We start from the raw sequence: 15682 nt of genomic DNA, 5'->3' as shown, positions 1-15682 counted from the left end.
ACAGACCAAAGACTCGAGTAAGGGCTAAAACTAAAACATAGATATATAATCTTTGTGATTTTGGATTATGCAATGGTTCTTAAATGTAAGAAAAGCAACAAACAGCATAAGCAGGAAAATAAAAATAAACTGGATTTGCTTAACGTCATTAGCCACTAGGGATGTGCAAACCCAAATCACAAAACGAGACACCGCTTCATGCCCATGAGGACGGCCATGGTGAAAAAGACAGATTAAAAACAGGTGCTGGTGATGATGGAGAAACTGGAACCCTCACACATTGCTGGAGGGATGTAACATGACTCAGCCACTTTGAAGAATGGTCTGATCATTCCTCAAACGGTTAAACAGAGTTACCATGTAACCTCAGAATACCACCCCTAAGTTTATGCCCAAGAGAAATGAAAACAGTAAGTACACACAGAGACTTGCCTATGAATGTTCACAGCACCACTATTCATGATAAAAAAGTGGAAAACCTAAATGTGCATCAACGGAATGATAAATAAAATATGGTGTATCTTTACAATAAAATACTGTTCAAAAATAAAATGAAGTACTGACACATGCTGTGATGTGGATAAATCTGAGTCTGGAAGCGAAGTGATACATAAGCCTGTCATGAAGACCACATATTGTGTGATTCCACGTACATGAAATGTCCAGAATGGACAAATCCACGGGGATAGAGCAGACTCGTGGTTGCCAGGGGGCGGAGGGTAAGAGAGACCACCAATGGGTAGGAGTTTAAGAGGTGATGAAAATGCTCTAAAATTAACTGCGATTTGTGCCTGCACCACTGTGAATACGATGGTAAAAATCGCTGAATTGTACACTTAAGTAGTTGAATCTTTTATGAATTACAAAACTTATAAAAATCATCCCACTTAATTCATCTTTGGTACCTTCTCTGCATTCCTTCAGAATTTACATATAGAACAGGGTTAGATGAGACAAAACAAACAATAAAGAAGACAGAGAATCAAAGTGGATGTCCTACCCTTCAGATGTTCTGAACAAGGGTCCGTGGTCCCCTCTTACCTGCGTCAATGGCACACGGGTAATGGTATCGGAAGGAGCAGCCTTTGTTGTAGCAGCCCAAGGTGGCGCCCGCCTCCTGGCAGTGGGAACATTTCTGCAAGGGAGGAAGAAGTCAGGAGTGTCAGCATCCCAGACACCCTCTCCTCCAGGCCTGCCCCAGACCCCGTCGGTCAGACCTCAGCGCGTGTCCCTGCGGTTACCGGAGTCTGGTGGCAGGGCGGGCTGTCAATTTCCAACCGCCACTCACTGACCACATCATGGAAGCCGTCCAGCAGCAGCGTTTCAGGCCAGGCCTCCCGAACATTCACAAATAAATCAAACAGAGCAGCACACAGGCCCCCAGCCCTGCCCGCCCGCCGTCCGCCTGTCCTTCCCCCGATCCTCACCGCTCTGGTGAGCTGCTTATAGACCCTGCCCGTCCGTTTCTGCTGTGGAAGTCTGGGGTAGGAGGAGGGTGCGATAGTAGATTATATATAAGTCTTTTAGAATTAAAAGTGGAATTTAGTTTCTAGTTCCTATTTTTGTAAGAAGAATTTATTTTTATTCTGCTTATCCCAAATGCCCAATACAAGTATATTTCTCTTTTCAGAAAATACAGGCTCCTGTGTGCACACGGTATTTTTACACCCAAATCCTATTTTAAAGGCACTAGGAAACCTGCCATGAATTTCTGGCTGAGACATGATCCTGTAACTGAGATGCCCCTCCTCCTATGTTCAGGTTTTCATGCAGCGGGGCACACCTCTAGCGTGTGATGCGGCTGCCCATGCGTGCTCGTTCTGTGTCCTGTCAACAAAAATCACATTTGTGAAATGAGCCCCACTGGCCCCACTGAGGAAAGGCGCAGACTCTTCTGGGGGCTGAGGCCACATAGATGAGGCTACCTGAACGATGTGGATGCTTGTTCTTGATTCTAGGGAAAATAAAAGTGCTCCATAAACAGTTCCACTTGTGGAAAATGGCTTCTCCCCCAACACACACAGCAACCCTCCTGGGGCAAGGGGACCAGAGGGCGCCCTTCCAGGTCCATGTGGCACACAGGCCGGCAGCAGTCAGGAACGCCTCACTGAGGGGGGTTCGTGAAGCCTGCCTGGACGGAGCCATGGAGTGGACACTCCTAACCCACAGCGGCAGCAGTAGGGCGACAGTGAGCTGGATCGAGCGCCCCGACACTGACGCCGATGGAGAACTACACGGACGCCAGCCATAGCGCGGCCCCGAGCACACCCTGCACCGCGCGGCGGGCATTGCTGCATGTGCCCCGTCTGGTCATAACCAGTCTGTGACAGCCCCGCTCTCAGACGAGGTACCTGGAGCCTCAGAAGGGGAGAAACCCGCGCCCGGTCAGAGCCAGTCCTGGCTGACCACACCTGGCCTCCTCCAGAGGCAACCGGGGTAGGAACAGGGTGCTGGGAGAGCCCTGGAGAGCGACATCCTTCCGGGTGCTGACAACCACGTGCCCCCACACCCTTGCCAAGAAATAAAGACTTCCGGCCCAGGGTAAACCCAGGGCGGTTGGCAGCGTCTCAGGCAGCCCTTGTCAGTGCCACAGGGTGCCTTCAGAACACAGGTCTCAGTCGTCAGCCAGAGAGAAGGAACATGGCTAACTCCTCCACAGTCACCCACAGCCCTTTCTGCTACACCCCTTCTCCTGAAGGAGCCCTGACGGTCAGCCACCAGGGGGCTCCTGCTCCGGGCCCTCCCTGCTCTGGTGGCCACTGAGGAGCGGGTGTGTCAAACATTTCTGGTAGTAACGTCTGAAGAGAACAGAACTTCTGAGAAAGTTTAGGCCTCTACCAAGGAACAGGAAGCCTTCTCACTCGGCCTCTGTGAGGAGGGTATGGTGAGATCTGTCGCAACCATCTCATCACCACAGGGGACAGCCCGGGAGACAGAGCCCAACCTGCTGAGAACTGCAGCGAGACACGGCGGACAGAGCCTGGATTTCTGGGACATAATTGAGCACCAGGACCACCTGTGTCCAGACATGTTGAGGAGGACACTTTTCTTAAAACACACACACACTTTTTTGTTTAACTCTGTAACTTGCAGTCCAAATATCCTGACAAGCAGGAAGGGACCCAGTACTTGAGGCCCTGCTGTATTTGGTTACAGGTGTGGACTCTGGAATCCAAGTCACTCCTTGGTGAAGTGACTCCACTGCTGCCCATCTTTGTGCTGTTCTTGGTCAGAGTCCTAACCTTCGTCTCTTCAATCTGCAGATGTGGACCTGATAGTATGATCTACCTCAGAGAGATGTTGGGAGGGTTGAATGTGTTAATCCAGGCTTTTAACAGTGGCTGGATCAAAAGTGCTCAGCAAACCTGACCCAAGGACACCCATGTGCCAGACACAGGCCGACAAACAGCCAACAGCGGAGCAGCCTTGTCATTCCCTTGGGTCTGAACATTGTCCATTTCCTTCCCACCTCAGCACATACATGCCTCTGTGCCCCTGGCAGGGCTTCACAAAGCTTCTTGCCCAGAACCAGCCCACAGGTCCCATTTTTCTCAGAGGAAAAAAAAAAAAAAAGCAAACTCCCTCACCAAGAAATGACATCAGTAAAATGATGCTTGCTTCTTCTAATTAAAAAACAAAACAAAACAAAACCATGCAATTAATTTACTGTTTTTACTTCCAGAGGAGAACGACCCTGCAGGGCTTATTCAGGCCTTAGAGAAAGGACCTTATAGCATTTAGCTCAGTGCTTCTTCAAGTGTGGTCCTTGAACCAGCAGCATTGTCATTACCTGGAAACTTGTTAAAAATGCAAATTTTGGAATTCTGGGCAGATTGTAGAGTAGGTAGCACCAGGAACCTATCTCCACACCCAGACAATAACTGCACTGGTAGAATCTATCTGATGTAACTGCTCCAGAGCCTTGGAGTCTGTTGAAGGCCTGCAACTTCCCAGGGAGACATGGATGGAAAATGGCAGTTGATTCTGCCCATCTTCCCCACTTCCAGCCAAGTGCAGGCAACCTAACTTTATAACTTTGTAAGTTAAGGAACTACAAAAAGAACAAACTAAACCCAAAGTTAGCGGAAGGAAGGAGATAATAAGGACTGAAACAAAGATAAATGAAACAGAGAACAGACTATAAACAGAGAAAAACCAAACTGAGGATGTCACTATTGATTCTACATAAATAAAAAGGATTAAAGAGAGTACTATGAGCAACTGTTGGAGAAGGAAATGGCAACCCACTCCAGTATTCTTGCCTGGAAAATCCCATGGATGGAGGAACCTGGTAGGCTACAGTCCGTGGGGTCGCAAAGAGTCGGACACGACTGAGCGACTTCATATCATATCATATCATATGAGCAACTGTACACCGGTAAACTGCATAATCTACATGAAATGGACAAATTTCCAGAAACACAAAATCTACCAAGGTTAAATCACAAAAGTCCCAAAAAAGAAATACCCTGAACCTGATGATGGCTTCATCGGTAAATTTCACCCAGTGTTTAGGAAAGAACTAACACTTGTCCTTGTGAAACTTCTCCCAAAAACTGAAGAGAAGGGGATATTTTCAAAATCATTCTAATGAGGCCAGCACTAGCAGATACCAAAGCTAGAAAAAGAAAATCACACACACAGACACACAAACCCTACAGACAAATATCCTTTATGAACATTGATGCAAAAATCCTCAACAAAACACTAGCAAACAGAATTCAACAACAGCACCTGATTATATGTGCTGACCAAGATTATATATCCTGACCAAGTGGGGTTCATTCCTGGACTGCAAGGATGGTCCAACATGCAGAAATGGGTCAGTGTGATGTGCTATGTCAATGGCATGCAGGAAATAACTACATGAACACCTCAATAGATGCAGAAACAGCATCTGACAAAATGTAACACCCTTTTATGATAAAAACACTCAACAAACTAGGAATAAAAGGAAATAAAAGAAATATATGAAAAACCTACAAAGAACATCATACTCAACGGTGAACGACCAGCAGTGTTTCTTCTAAGATGAGGAGCAAACAAGGACACTTGCTTGCACCACTTCTAATCAACATAATAATTTCTAGCCAGAACAATTAAGAAAGAGAAGGAAATAAAAGGGGTTCAAACTGGAAAGAAAAAGGTAAAATTATCTGCTTGAAGATATGAATCTTATGTTTATAAAAACCCTAGAGTTCACACTCACACACACACACACACCCCTAGAATAAATGAATTAATTCAATAAATGAATAAATGAATTCCGCAAAGTAGCTAGTTTAACACAGAAAAATCAGTTGCCTTTCTATACATGAACAATCTGAAAAAGAAATTACAAAAACAATTTGACTCTCAATAGCATCAAAAAGAATAAAATACTTAAGTATTAACTATGGAAGTGAAAGACTTGGGCAATGAAAACTACAAAACATTGCCAAAAGGAATTAAAGAAGACACGAATGGAAACACATCCTATGCTCAATGATTAGAAAATTTAGTATTATTAAAATAGAGTGACCTACAGAGTCAACACAATCAAAATCCCAACAAAGTTTTTTTCAAAAGTCGAAAAAGCTATCCTAAAATTCATGTGGAATCTATTTTGTTGCTGTTGGGCCTCATAGCTTGCAGGATCTTAGTTCTCTGACTAGGGATCGAACCTAGGCCCTCAGCACTGAAAGCATGGAGCCCTAACTACTGGACTGCCAGGGAATTCCCACGTGGAATCTCAGGGAAACCTGAATAGTCAAGACAATCTTGAAAGAAAAGGAACAAAACTGGAGGACTCATGCTTCTAACTTCAAAGCTACCGTAATCAACAGCGTGGCGCTGGCATAAAAACAGAGATAGACCAACAGAATAGAATAGAGCGCCCAGAAATAAACCCTTCCATATATGACCAAACAATTTTTGACAAGGGTGCCAAGATCATCCAATGAGGAAAGGACAGTCTTTGCAACAAATGGTGCAGGGAAAACCGAATATCCACATGCAAAAGAATGAAGTTGGACCTTTACCTAACAGCATACACAAAAATCAACTCAAAATGGATGAAGGACCTAGATGTGAGACCTAAAACAATAAAGCTCTTTGACGAAAACGTGACCCCAAAGTTTCATGACACTGGATGGGCAATGATCTTTTTTTTGGGTTATGAACCTAAAGTTCCACATAACAAAAAGTAGACAAATTAAACTTTATGAAAATTTTAAAATGTTGTACATCAAAATAATTGTCAACAGAGTAAAAAGGCAACCTACAAGTTGGGAGAAAATATTTAAAAATCATCTATCTGATAAGGGATTAATATCCAGAATCTAGAGAGAACTCCTAAATCTCCACCAAGAAATAACAACAAACCCCCAAGCAAAACAAAAAACCCCAACCCATTTCAACAGTGGGCCAAGGACTTCAACAGATACTTCTCCAAACAAGGTAGACAAATGGCCAAAAAACAGGAAAAAATGCTCAACATCACTCGTCAGTACCGAAGTGCAAATCAAAACCAAAACGAGACTCAACTACTGTCAAACAGGAAACAACAGTGTGGTGAGGATGTGGCAAAACTGCAACACTCGGGCACTACTGGTGGGAATGTAAAATGGTACAGACACTGGAAAACTATACGTAGTTCCTCAAAAAATTAAAAATAGAATTACCATATAATCCAGCAAGTCCACTTTTGAGTATATATCTCACCAAAATGAAAGCAAAGTCTGAAAAGTATCTGTACACCCTTGTTCGTAGCAGCATTATTCACAATACCTAAAATATGGAAGTAATTCAAGTGTCCATTGATGAATGAATGGATAGTGAAGTACAGTATACACATACAAAGGAATATTGTTTGGTCATAAAAAGGAAGGAAATTCTGACACACGCTGTACCTTGAGGAGATTGTGCCAAGTTAAGTAAGTTAGTCAGCAAAAATCAAGTAACACACTACTCAACTTATATGAGGTATTCAGAATAATCATAGTATAATGGTGGTTGCCATAGTCTAGAGGGAGGAGAAACTGTGGAGTCTTGTCTAATGGATACAGAGTTTCAGTTCTATAAGATGAGAAAGAGCTATGGGAATGTAGACCACACAACAGCCTGAAGGTATTTAACACCACTGAACTATGTACTTAAAAACAGTTAAACCAGGATTTCCTTGGCCATCCAGTGGTTGACTCTGTACTCCCAATGCAAGGGGTGTGGGTTCAATACCTGGTTGGGGAACTAAGAGATCCTGCATGATGTGTGGCACAGCCAAAAACAACAAAAAATGGGTAAACCTACAGCTAACATCAGACTCAACGGTGAATAGCTGAAAACATTTCCTCTAAGATCAGGAACAAGACAAGGACCCCCACTCTCTCCACTTTTATTCAACATAGTTTTGGAAGTCCTAGCCACAGCAATCAGAGAAGAAAAAGAACAGGAATTTAGGTTGGAAAAGAAGTAAAACTGTCACTGTTTGCAGATGACATACTAAACACAGAAAATTCTAAAGATGCTAACAGAAAACTACTAGAGCTCAGCAGTGAATTCAGTAAAGTTTCAGGATACAAAAACAAAATTAATACACAGAAATTTGTTGCACTGCTACAAATACACACTGACAACAAAAGATCAGAAAGAGAAATTAAGAAAACAATCTCACTTATCATCACATCAAAAAGAATAAAATCAGGAATTCCCTGGTGGTACAGTGGTTAGGACTCCATGCTTCCAATGCAGGGGGCATGAGTTCGATCCCTGGTCAGGGAAGATACCACCTGCCTCCAGGCAACTGAGCCCGTGTATCACAACTACTGAACCTGCACTGTACAGACTGCAAGCCACAACTGCTGACGTCACCTGCAGCGGGGCACAGCCAAAAAGTAAAACAAAACAAAAAAAAAGAATGAAATTAGAACATTATCTAATACTATATACAAAAATAAACTCAAAATAGATTAAAAACCTAAACGTTAAGACTGGATACTATAAATATAACTCCTAGAGGAAAACACAGGCAGAACACTCTTTGACATAAATTGCAGCAATATCTTTTTGGAGTTGCCTCCAAGAATAACGGAAATAAACAAATGGGATCAAATTAAACTTAAAAGCTTTTGCACAGCAAAGGAGACCATAAACAAAATGAGAAGAGAACCTACAGAATAGGAGAAAATATTTGAAAATGATGCAACTGACAAGGGGTTAATTTCCAAAATATACAAACAGCTCATGCAGTTCAATATTAAAAAAGTAAACCACCCAATCAAAAAATGGATGGAAGATCTAAATAGACATTTCTCTAAAGAAGACATACAGACAGCCAATAGGCACATGAAAAAATGCTCAACATCACTAATCACTAGAGAAATGCAAATCAAAACTGCAATGAGGTACTAACTCACACTGGCCAGAATAGCCATCATAAAAAAAAAAAACAAAAAAAAAACTGCAAATAATAAATGCTAGAGAGGATGCGGAGAAAAAGGAATCATCTGGTGGGAATATAAATGTACAGCACAGGGAACGATACTTAGTATTTTGTAACAATATGTAAGGGGGAAAAAGTTTAAGAATATATATATATAGTGTATATATACACACACAATATATATAATTGAATCTTTGTGCTGGACACCTGAAACTAACATGATATTGTACATCAACTATACTTCAATAAAAAATAACAAAAATGGTTAGGATGGTAAATTTTATGTTGTCTATTTCACCACAAAACAACAAAAATCCAAATTCTCAAGTCCCATGTCAAGTATCCAGGCAATTCTGATGCTCCAATAGAGTTTGAGAATCACTGGTCCAATTTCAACTCCCAAACTTTTTAGATGAGGGAAAACAAAGATGCTGTGACTGGCTGAGGTAGAATTTCAGGTTTCCTGGGTACCATTGAGTGCTTTTTCCACTATGTTTCTGCCCCTTGCAGACTAATGTAGACAGTGGACCGTAAGAGGTAGACCGGACCCCCCCAGATGTCCAGCCTCATCCTCAGAAGCTCTGCCTCATGGCCATGGACCCTGCAGATGTGGTTCAGTCAAGGACCTCAGATGGGGAGTGTTTGCTGGATTATCCAGATGGCCCTAATCTAATCACGTGGGTCCATATAAGGAAAGAACCTCTCCCAGAAGAATCAGAATCACAGGCACCAGGGAGATGTGATGATGAGAGCAGGACCAGAGAGATGTAGCGCTGCTGGTTTTAACGGTGGTGGAAGGGGCCATGAGCCAAGACGCGGGCGGCCTTCAGAAATTGGAAAAGACGAGAAAAGTTCTTCTCTGGAGCCTCCAGAAAGGAGCACAGCTCTGCCAACACATTAACTTGAACCTAGTGAGACCGTGTGGGACTTGTCACCTACAGAGCTGTAAGATAACAAGTGTGTTTTCAGCCACTGAGGTTGTAGTAATACATTACAGCAGTGACGGAAAACCAGTGAGTGGGGATTTCCTGAGAAACTCACGGTAAGAGAAGTGACTGTTTATTTTCCTCTTACATTGCTCGATGTAACAAAATTTCACTCACTTTTTCTTAGGCAAATTCTGGCAACAGATCAGTGACACTGGAACTAGAAGGGGCCCTGGGTCTGTCTTCAATGACTTTTTTTTTTTCCTGGTTCAAGAAACAGACTAGAAGCAAGATGACCTGCTGAGGATCACATAACTAGAAGTACCAGAACTTAGAACTAAAGATTCTCTTCTTCTGAACTCCAAGTTCAACCACTCTTTATACCACACGGTGCTGCCTTCTAGTCCCCTTCATTTACTCAACTACCTAGCATTTGAAAAGTACTTCCTACATGCCAGGTGCTGAAGATAGAATATAAAAAATTTCTCTAACAAATTCTATGTCTGATCACCCTTTCTATCCTAAAATCAATATCCAAGCCAATACTGCTTCCAACTGGATTTTTATTCTTCACTTTTTACCTGAAGAAGTTAGGATACCATTCTCCCATAGTGCAAATAATGCAATAACATCAGTGTACAGCTCAATGTCCTTGTTTCTGATGCCACTGTTGTTACAAGTTTAATAATATCCATTCCCAGGAGAGTTAAGTCCATAAAGTGCTGCTCCCCACACAGGGCAGACACACAGTGGGACTTTTCAGTCATCGTTGCTGTTAATAAATCAAAGTACTTTTTTAAACAAGCAATGGTCCAATTATTTCAACAGTGACTCCTTCATTTATTTAGGGGGTGGAATAAAGGTTATTTTTTAAGCAACTCTGCATTTTGTGATACTATAAATCTTGGGAAATAAACTATAAAATATATCCTTAGCTCTGGGACATGTTTAAACCAGAGAAAGTGGCCAAACACCCTCCCTAGCCCTTTTACCAGCCCTTGTCACTGCCCAGAGGCAGGGCTCATTGACTGGAGGTGGCAAACTGCAGGGGCAGAATCTCAGAGGGAGAATTTTACATGCCTCTTCATTCACAGAAACGTCTTTCCTGTGAGATGTAGCAGTGACCTGAATAATTGCTTTGTTTTAATGAGCATCTCTGAGCAGCCTCCGTGCACTGAAGCATTTGGGTCAGGGTATTATTAGTGCTGACGACAATCGGTTCTATTAGAGCTTCAAAGATCACATACGCTGCCACTACTGTGCCCAAGATGGCTTTTACCCAGCACTACACATACTTCTGCTCATGCTCCCGGCATTAACCTCTTCATATCTGCCCACCTCCCAGAAATTGCGAGACTCATTCTTGGATCCCCAGGGCCTGGCACACTGCAGGAACTGGGAATGCAGCCGGATGGAATGAACACGATGCCTGACACACCTGAGTGTGGAAAAGACTAACGAGGCTACTCTTCAACATGAACTAAAAAGCTGCTGCTGGTAGAGCTGGGAACATGTGGAACATGGTACATGTTAATTTCTGGCCCCCAGTGAGAGCTTCCTTCCCTCTTAATTCCGCCTTCTGTATCTAGGACAGAAGCCTCTGCCCCGAGCGGTCAACTCCAGCCACGTGCCAGTTGACACAGTCCACCTGCAAGGAGCTGCCCTCTGTGTTCTGGGTTCTTGCTTCTTCAGAGTTAGATAATCTCTTTATGTTCCCTGAAAGCTCGTGAGACCAGCTGGAAAGTTCTGCAGCTGCTCGCCATTCTCACAGACATGGAAGGACGGCGCGGCACCAGTTTCTGGAGGCTCACTCCACGGCCCAGAGTGCCATCAAAACCTCAGCCCCCTCCGAGGGGAGAGACACTGGGTCTTTCCATGTGCACTTACTCCATGCTACAAAGAGGTATATATTACAAAGTAGCATCTATGTCTCATAGCTGTTCCAGCAAAACCATTACATCTTGAAAAAATTATGACAATACTAGTTTAAATGCCATCATTCATGTCAGCAGCATGTACTGGCTAACAGCTAACTGTGTGCCTTAAGACAAGAGCTTCAGGTCCGTCTGACTTTTTGGAATAAATACAGATGGTCTAATGAAAATACTACCCACATGTGAAGCAGCAGAGGGGCCAATGGGAAGAGAACCTGAGGTGTAAAAAGCCAAAAATAGGTACCACCTCAATTTTATCATCTGCAAAATGGGGATAACAACATTGCTGACCCTTGAACAAGTCAGGTTTGAACTGCTGGTGATTATATGTGGATGGTTTCAACAGTAAACACTACGGAACTACACAGTCCACGGCTGGTTGAATCTGCAGAAGTGAAGAAACCAAGGATGTGGAGAACTGACCATCAGCTATACTCAGATTAACCCCCGTGCTTTTCAAGGGTCTACTTTGTCTTCCTTTCTCATAAAGTTGTTCAAAGTAACTGTGAGAGTGTTTTATAAACTAGAAAGAGTTTATATAATTGTTAGGGCTTATAAAAACATGTCGTCTATAATGTGTCATGTATTTACCAAGTAGATACTATTAAATGAAGACAAATTAAGTTTAAAAACTGCTTTTTGGAACTAATTTTTTCCTTTAGAATACTGCCTGAAACAAGCAGACCCTAGGTGGTCCTGAGTGTCTGCTGTCAGTCTTTCTGTGACTTGATTTGCTGTGCATGTGTTTCACCTCTGAGGGTGTGTATCAATGGCTGTTGGCCAAATCTCTGAACATGGCATCTCTTAGCTATTATTAGCTATTCGTGGAGGGTTAGTTGCTAAGTCGTGTCCAACTCTGTGTGATCCCATGGACTGTAACCCACCAGGCTCCTCTGTCCATGGGATTTTCCAGGCAAGAATGCTGGAGTGGGTCGCCATGCCCTGCTCTAGGGGATCTTCTAGACCCAGGTATCGAACCCGGGTCTCCTGCATTGGCAGGCAGATTCTTTACCACCACCAGGGACTCCCACTATTAGCTATTATTTTCATTTCATTTCCCTTTCTACTTCTATCCTTGATCAACACAGATTCGTGGGAATTTTAATGTTTTGTGAAGCACTTCTGCATTGGGAGGGAGGGTGTAAATAAACAAGGAATAAGGCAATCAAGTACAAATTAAACACTAGCAGGAGGCCGAAAGCGTCGTGAGCTGGCACAACCAGAGTGAGGAAAAGGGCCCCTCAGGCTGGTCTGCCACCTCTAACAGAGTCACCTGCTAGCCTCCTAGCGTGGTTCTCCCAGACTGTCCCCGCCCTTGTTACGCAACTCCCTCACTCACACTAGAATAATCTCATTTCCGCCACTGCTTCTGGATCCCTCACTATGAGGGGCTGAGGCCCAGCAGGCAGTCCTGCTCCTCTTCACGACACACCTGACCTAGCAGCGGCTCATCTCCCCCTGCCCCCAGGACAGAGTCCTCTGCTTCCCCTGGAAACCAGGAGAGAAAACACACATGCACAAACTAATCCGACTGTGATCCTTCAGACAGAAAAATCTGGACTGAAACTATTCATTTAGATTCCCATTCCCCTCCCATAAAAATCCAAGTTAAAAAGAATGGTTCTGCTGCTGAAAATAATAGTTTCTGAAAAATATTAGTTTCTCTGAGAAAGCTTTTTAAACCACATTATAAACCTATAAAAAATGTGGCTGAGTGGGGGTTAGGGGTGGGGTGCCTGGCCTCAGAAGTGGAGCACAACACAGACGGTGTGACCAAAGTCCAAATCGAAGTGCTGCTGCTGAGGCGCGTCTCCCAGCTCCCAGCCCGGCCCCGAGTCCCTGAGTTTCCTTCCTGCCATCTCTGTACTTGCAGATGGGTTTACACTGAAGTTACGATGCTTTGGATCACGGTACGAAGTGTGAGATTAAAGGACTGCTTTTCTGTCCTTTCTTATTTTTTTGCACTTCGTCTGCCGAACAGAAGAGGCCAGAATTTACCTTCAACCTTGAGCACATGAAAAATATTACAGTGTACATGCTTTTCTGTGACAGATTTGTTCATTTTATCATTCAGCAAGCAAATAATGAAAACATTAGGACGCAGCTGGGGAAGGATGTCTTTTCTCTAGAAGATTCTATCACATACATATCTTTTCTTGTGGTTGCTGTTTTACAATTCCAGATTCTCACCTGTTAGGTGTGTTAGAAGTAAGGCACATCTGTTGTACCTCCATCAGATGCAAAGGTTAGTAACCACTGGCTGACAGTAAAAACCCAGGCTGGTACTTCCTTACAGAATCATGAAATACAAGTTACTCTACTAAACACAAGTTACTCTACTAAAAAATGAAGGATTCTGACTTCCTAATGAGCTGCTCTTGGGACTTTTAATTTGCCTTACTAACATGTCAATTCTGCATCTACAGCATAAAACTGCAAAGCCGAGAAACTGGAAACACGAGTTAGAAGAAAATTAGACAGAACCCAATTAGTTTGGTCTTTATTGGCTCAAGTTTTCTCTATTCCTTATCTTTCCCTCTAATATTTCGATTGCTCTAAAGGTTGAAAGAGACTCTCAAGGTGCCTTTGATTATCAGTGGCCTTTGCTTTGATAGTCTTCTTAAATGATATGAACTTCAGAAATAGAATAATTTTTCCTTTCTATTCATTCAACAGATTTTACCTGCCTACGTGCCAGGCAAAGGGGCTGAACTGAAGATCAAAAGTCTGCCCTCGGGGGGACTTACAGAAGGGCTTGCAAGTAAGACTCCAAAACTGTGATGTGTCAAGATATAAATACTACTTTAGAGCTTAGAATTGGGGTCCCTGACTTAGTGAGGCAGGTCAGGAAAGCACTCAGATGTCAGGGCAGAAGGAACAAGCTGCCTTGTAGGAACAAGCACTTTTGCGTGTGGAGGGCTGACACAGTGGAGCAGGATTTTGAAGGGGTGGAGAGCTGATGAGCAGGAGGTGGGATCAAAGACGGCCCACTGGTGAGTTAGGGGTGTCATGGCAGAGTCTGGGTATGCGGGGTGGGGGTGGAAATGCACTCAAGAGGCTGCATTTAGAGATCTGGAGATAAAACCAACAGGACTTGATGATAAGCAACAGCCATGGAGGTCTGAGACAGGAGTCTGAGATGTGTCTCACAGGTCCTAGGTGTGTGTGTGTGTGGTGAAGTGGGGGGACCCTCACTGGACAGGCACAGTGGAAGGGGAGCCCTTCCAGCATCTGTGCAGCTGGATTCTGAGGAGGGAAGGACACAAGGGGCCCTTGAAAAAGTCCATTTAAGAAGAGAATGCTTTGGACTTTGGAGTGATGAGGAAAGGGTTTAATTCCAAATGACATTTTCTGGGTAACTGAAGGTAAACCTAGAAACCTTTCTGGAACACATGGGTCTACATTATTTTGAATTAAACTGATTATTCTCTATTGCCCCAGTGATGATTCTATTATTAGGGATAGTCTTGTAAGGTACAAGATAGAGACTAGGCTTTTTTTTTTTTTAATCAAAATGACTCCCAGATATAACTTAAAACTTGCTTTTAAAAATAAATACCTGCTAATAAGCTTTTTTCCTGATCATTTTCTTATTTATCCTAAAGTGGAAGGGAGGGGAAAAAAACCCAGTTAAAGACATGCTCTGGTTTGCTGCCGACATCCCCTGGGTTTGCCTGCCTCACATTCAGTGGGCTCTCTCTCTCCATCCCGGCCTCAAATACAGGCAGCCTAGAGAGACAAGACACAAAAAGAGAAGAACGGAGAGACAGCGGGTGAGGGGAGGAGGATCCGAGTTCCTTCCTGGGACGAGCTGTCCAGGGAAGCCGTCTGGGGGTGGACTGGCAGGCAGCAAAAGGCTCCGCAGGAGAGGAGACCAGGGCCGGCCAGCTACCCTCCTCCTCCGCAAGACCAGCCTGGGGCCAGTTAATTAGTTTAAGCCTCAATTTTTTTTTTTTTTTTCCCTTCAACAGTAAACTGGGAACAATACCCAGATGGGGAAAAGAGGAGGATGGAAAATCTTTCAGGAAAATTAACAAGAAAACAAACCCCAAAGTCTCCCCAATCAACCCAGAACATGCCTGACAATGAAGGGAAAAAAAAAGAGTATCTGTTTAAATGACGTGGAGGGGATTCCTAAGACACTGTATAAAAACAAGGGAAAAAGAAGGCCCAGCAGCGTTCCCGGGACAGCCCCCGAACAGGAGAGCCCTGTGGGCTGGCCTGGAAGGCTGGGCACAGCATCAGTGTAGACATCCAGGAGGAGGAAGCCTGTAAAACAACCCACTACTAATGCCTACACCCAGCAATGCTGCCATTTTCACGCACTGGTTTTGAACATTTATCTTTTTATTACAATAGCATTTTTAAAAAACCGGCCAGGCACATTCTTTTTCTTAACCACT

At 43.6% G+C, this 15682-nt stretch overlaps 1 protein-coding gene across 3 annotated transcripts in view; it reads right to left on the bottom strand.

Annotated features, from left to right (window-relative positions):
* Positions 1–15682, bottom strand: part of TCF20 (transcription factor 20) — an 89601-nt gene that overhangs the window by 13610 nt on the left and 60309 nt on the right. For all 3 annotated transcript variants that reach the window (XM_043439793.1, XM_043439791.1, XM_043439790.1), the window contains one exon: positions 1042–1135. In XM_043439793.1, the coding sequence (XP_043295728.1) occupies positions 1042–1135 (94 nt within the window). The remainder of the gene's footprint in view (positions 1–1041; positions 1136–15682) is intronic.

The sequence above is a fragment of the Cervus canadensis genome, chromosome 21, assembly GCF_019320065.1.
Source record: "Cervus canadensis isolate Bull #8, Minnesota chromosome 21, ASM1932006v1, whole genome shotgun sequence".
Classification (NCBI taxonomy): Eukaryota; Metazoa; Chordata; class Mammalia; order Artiodactyla; family Cervidae; genus Cervus; species Cervus canadensis.
This window is presented reverse-complemented; position numbering and strand designations above follow the sequence as displayed.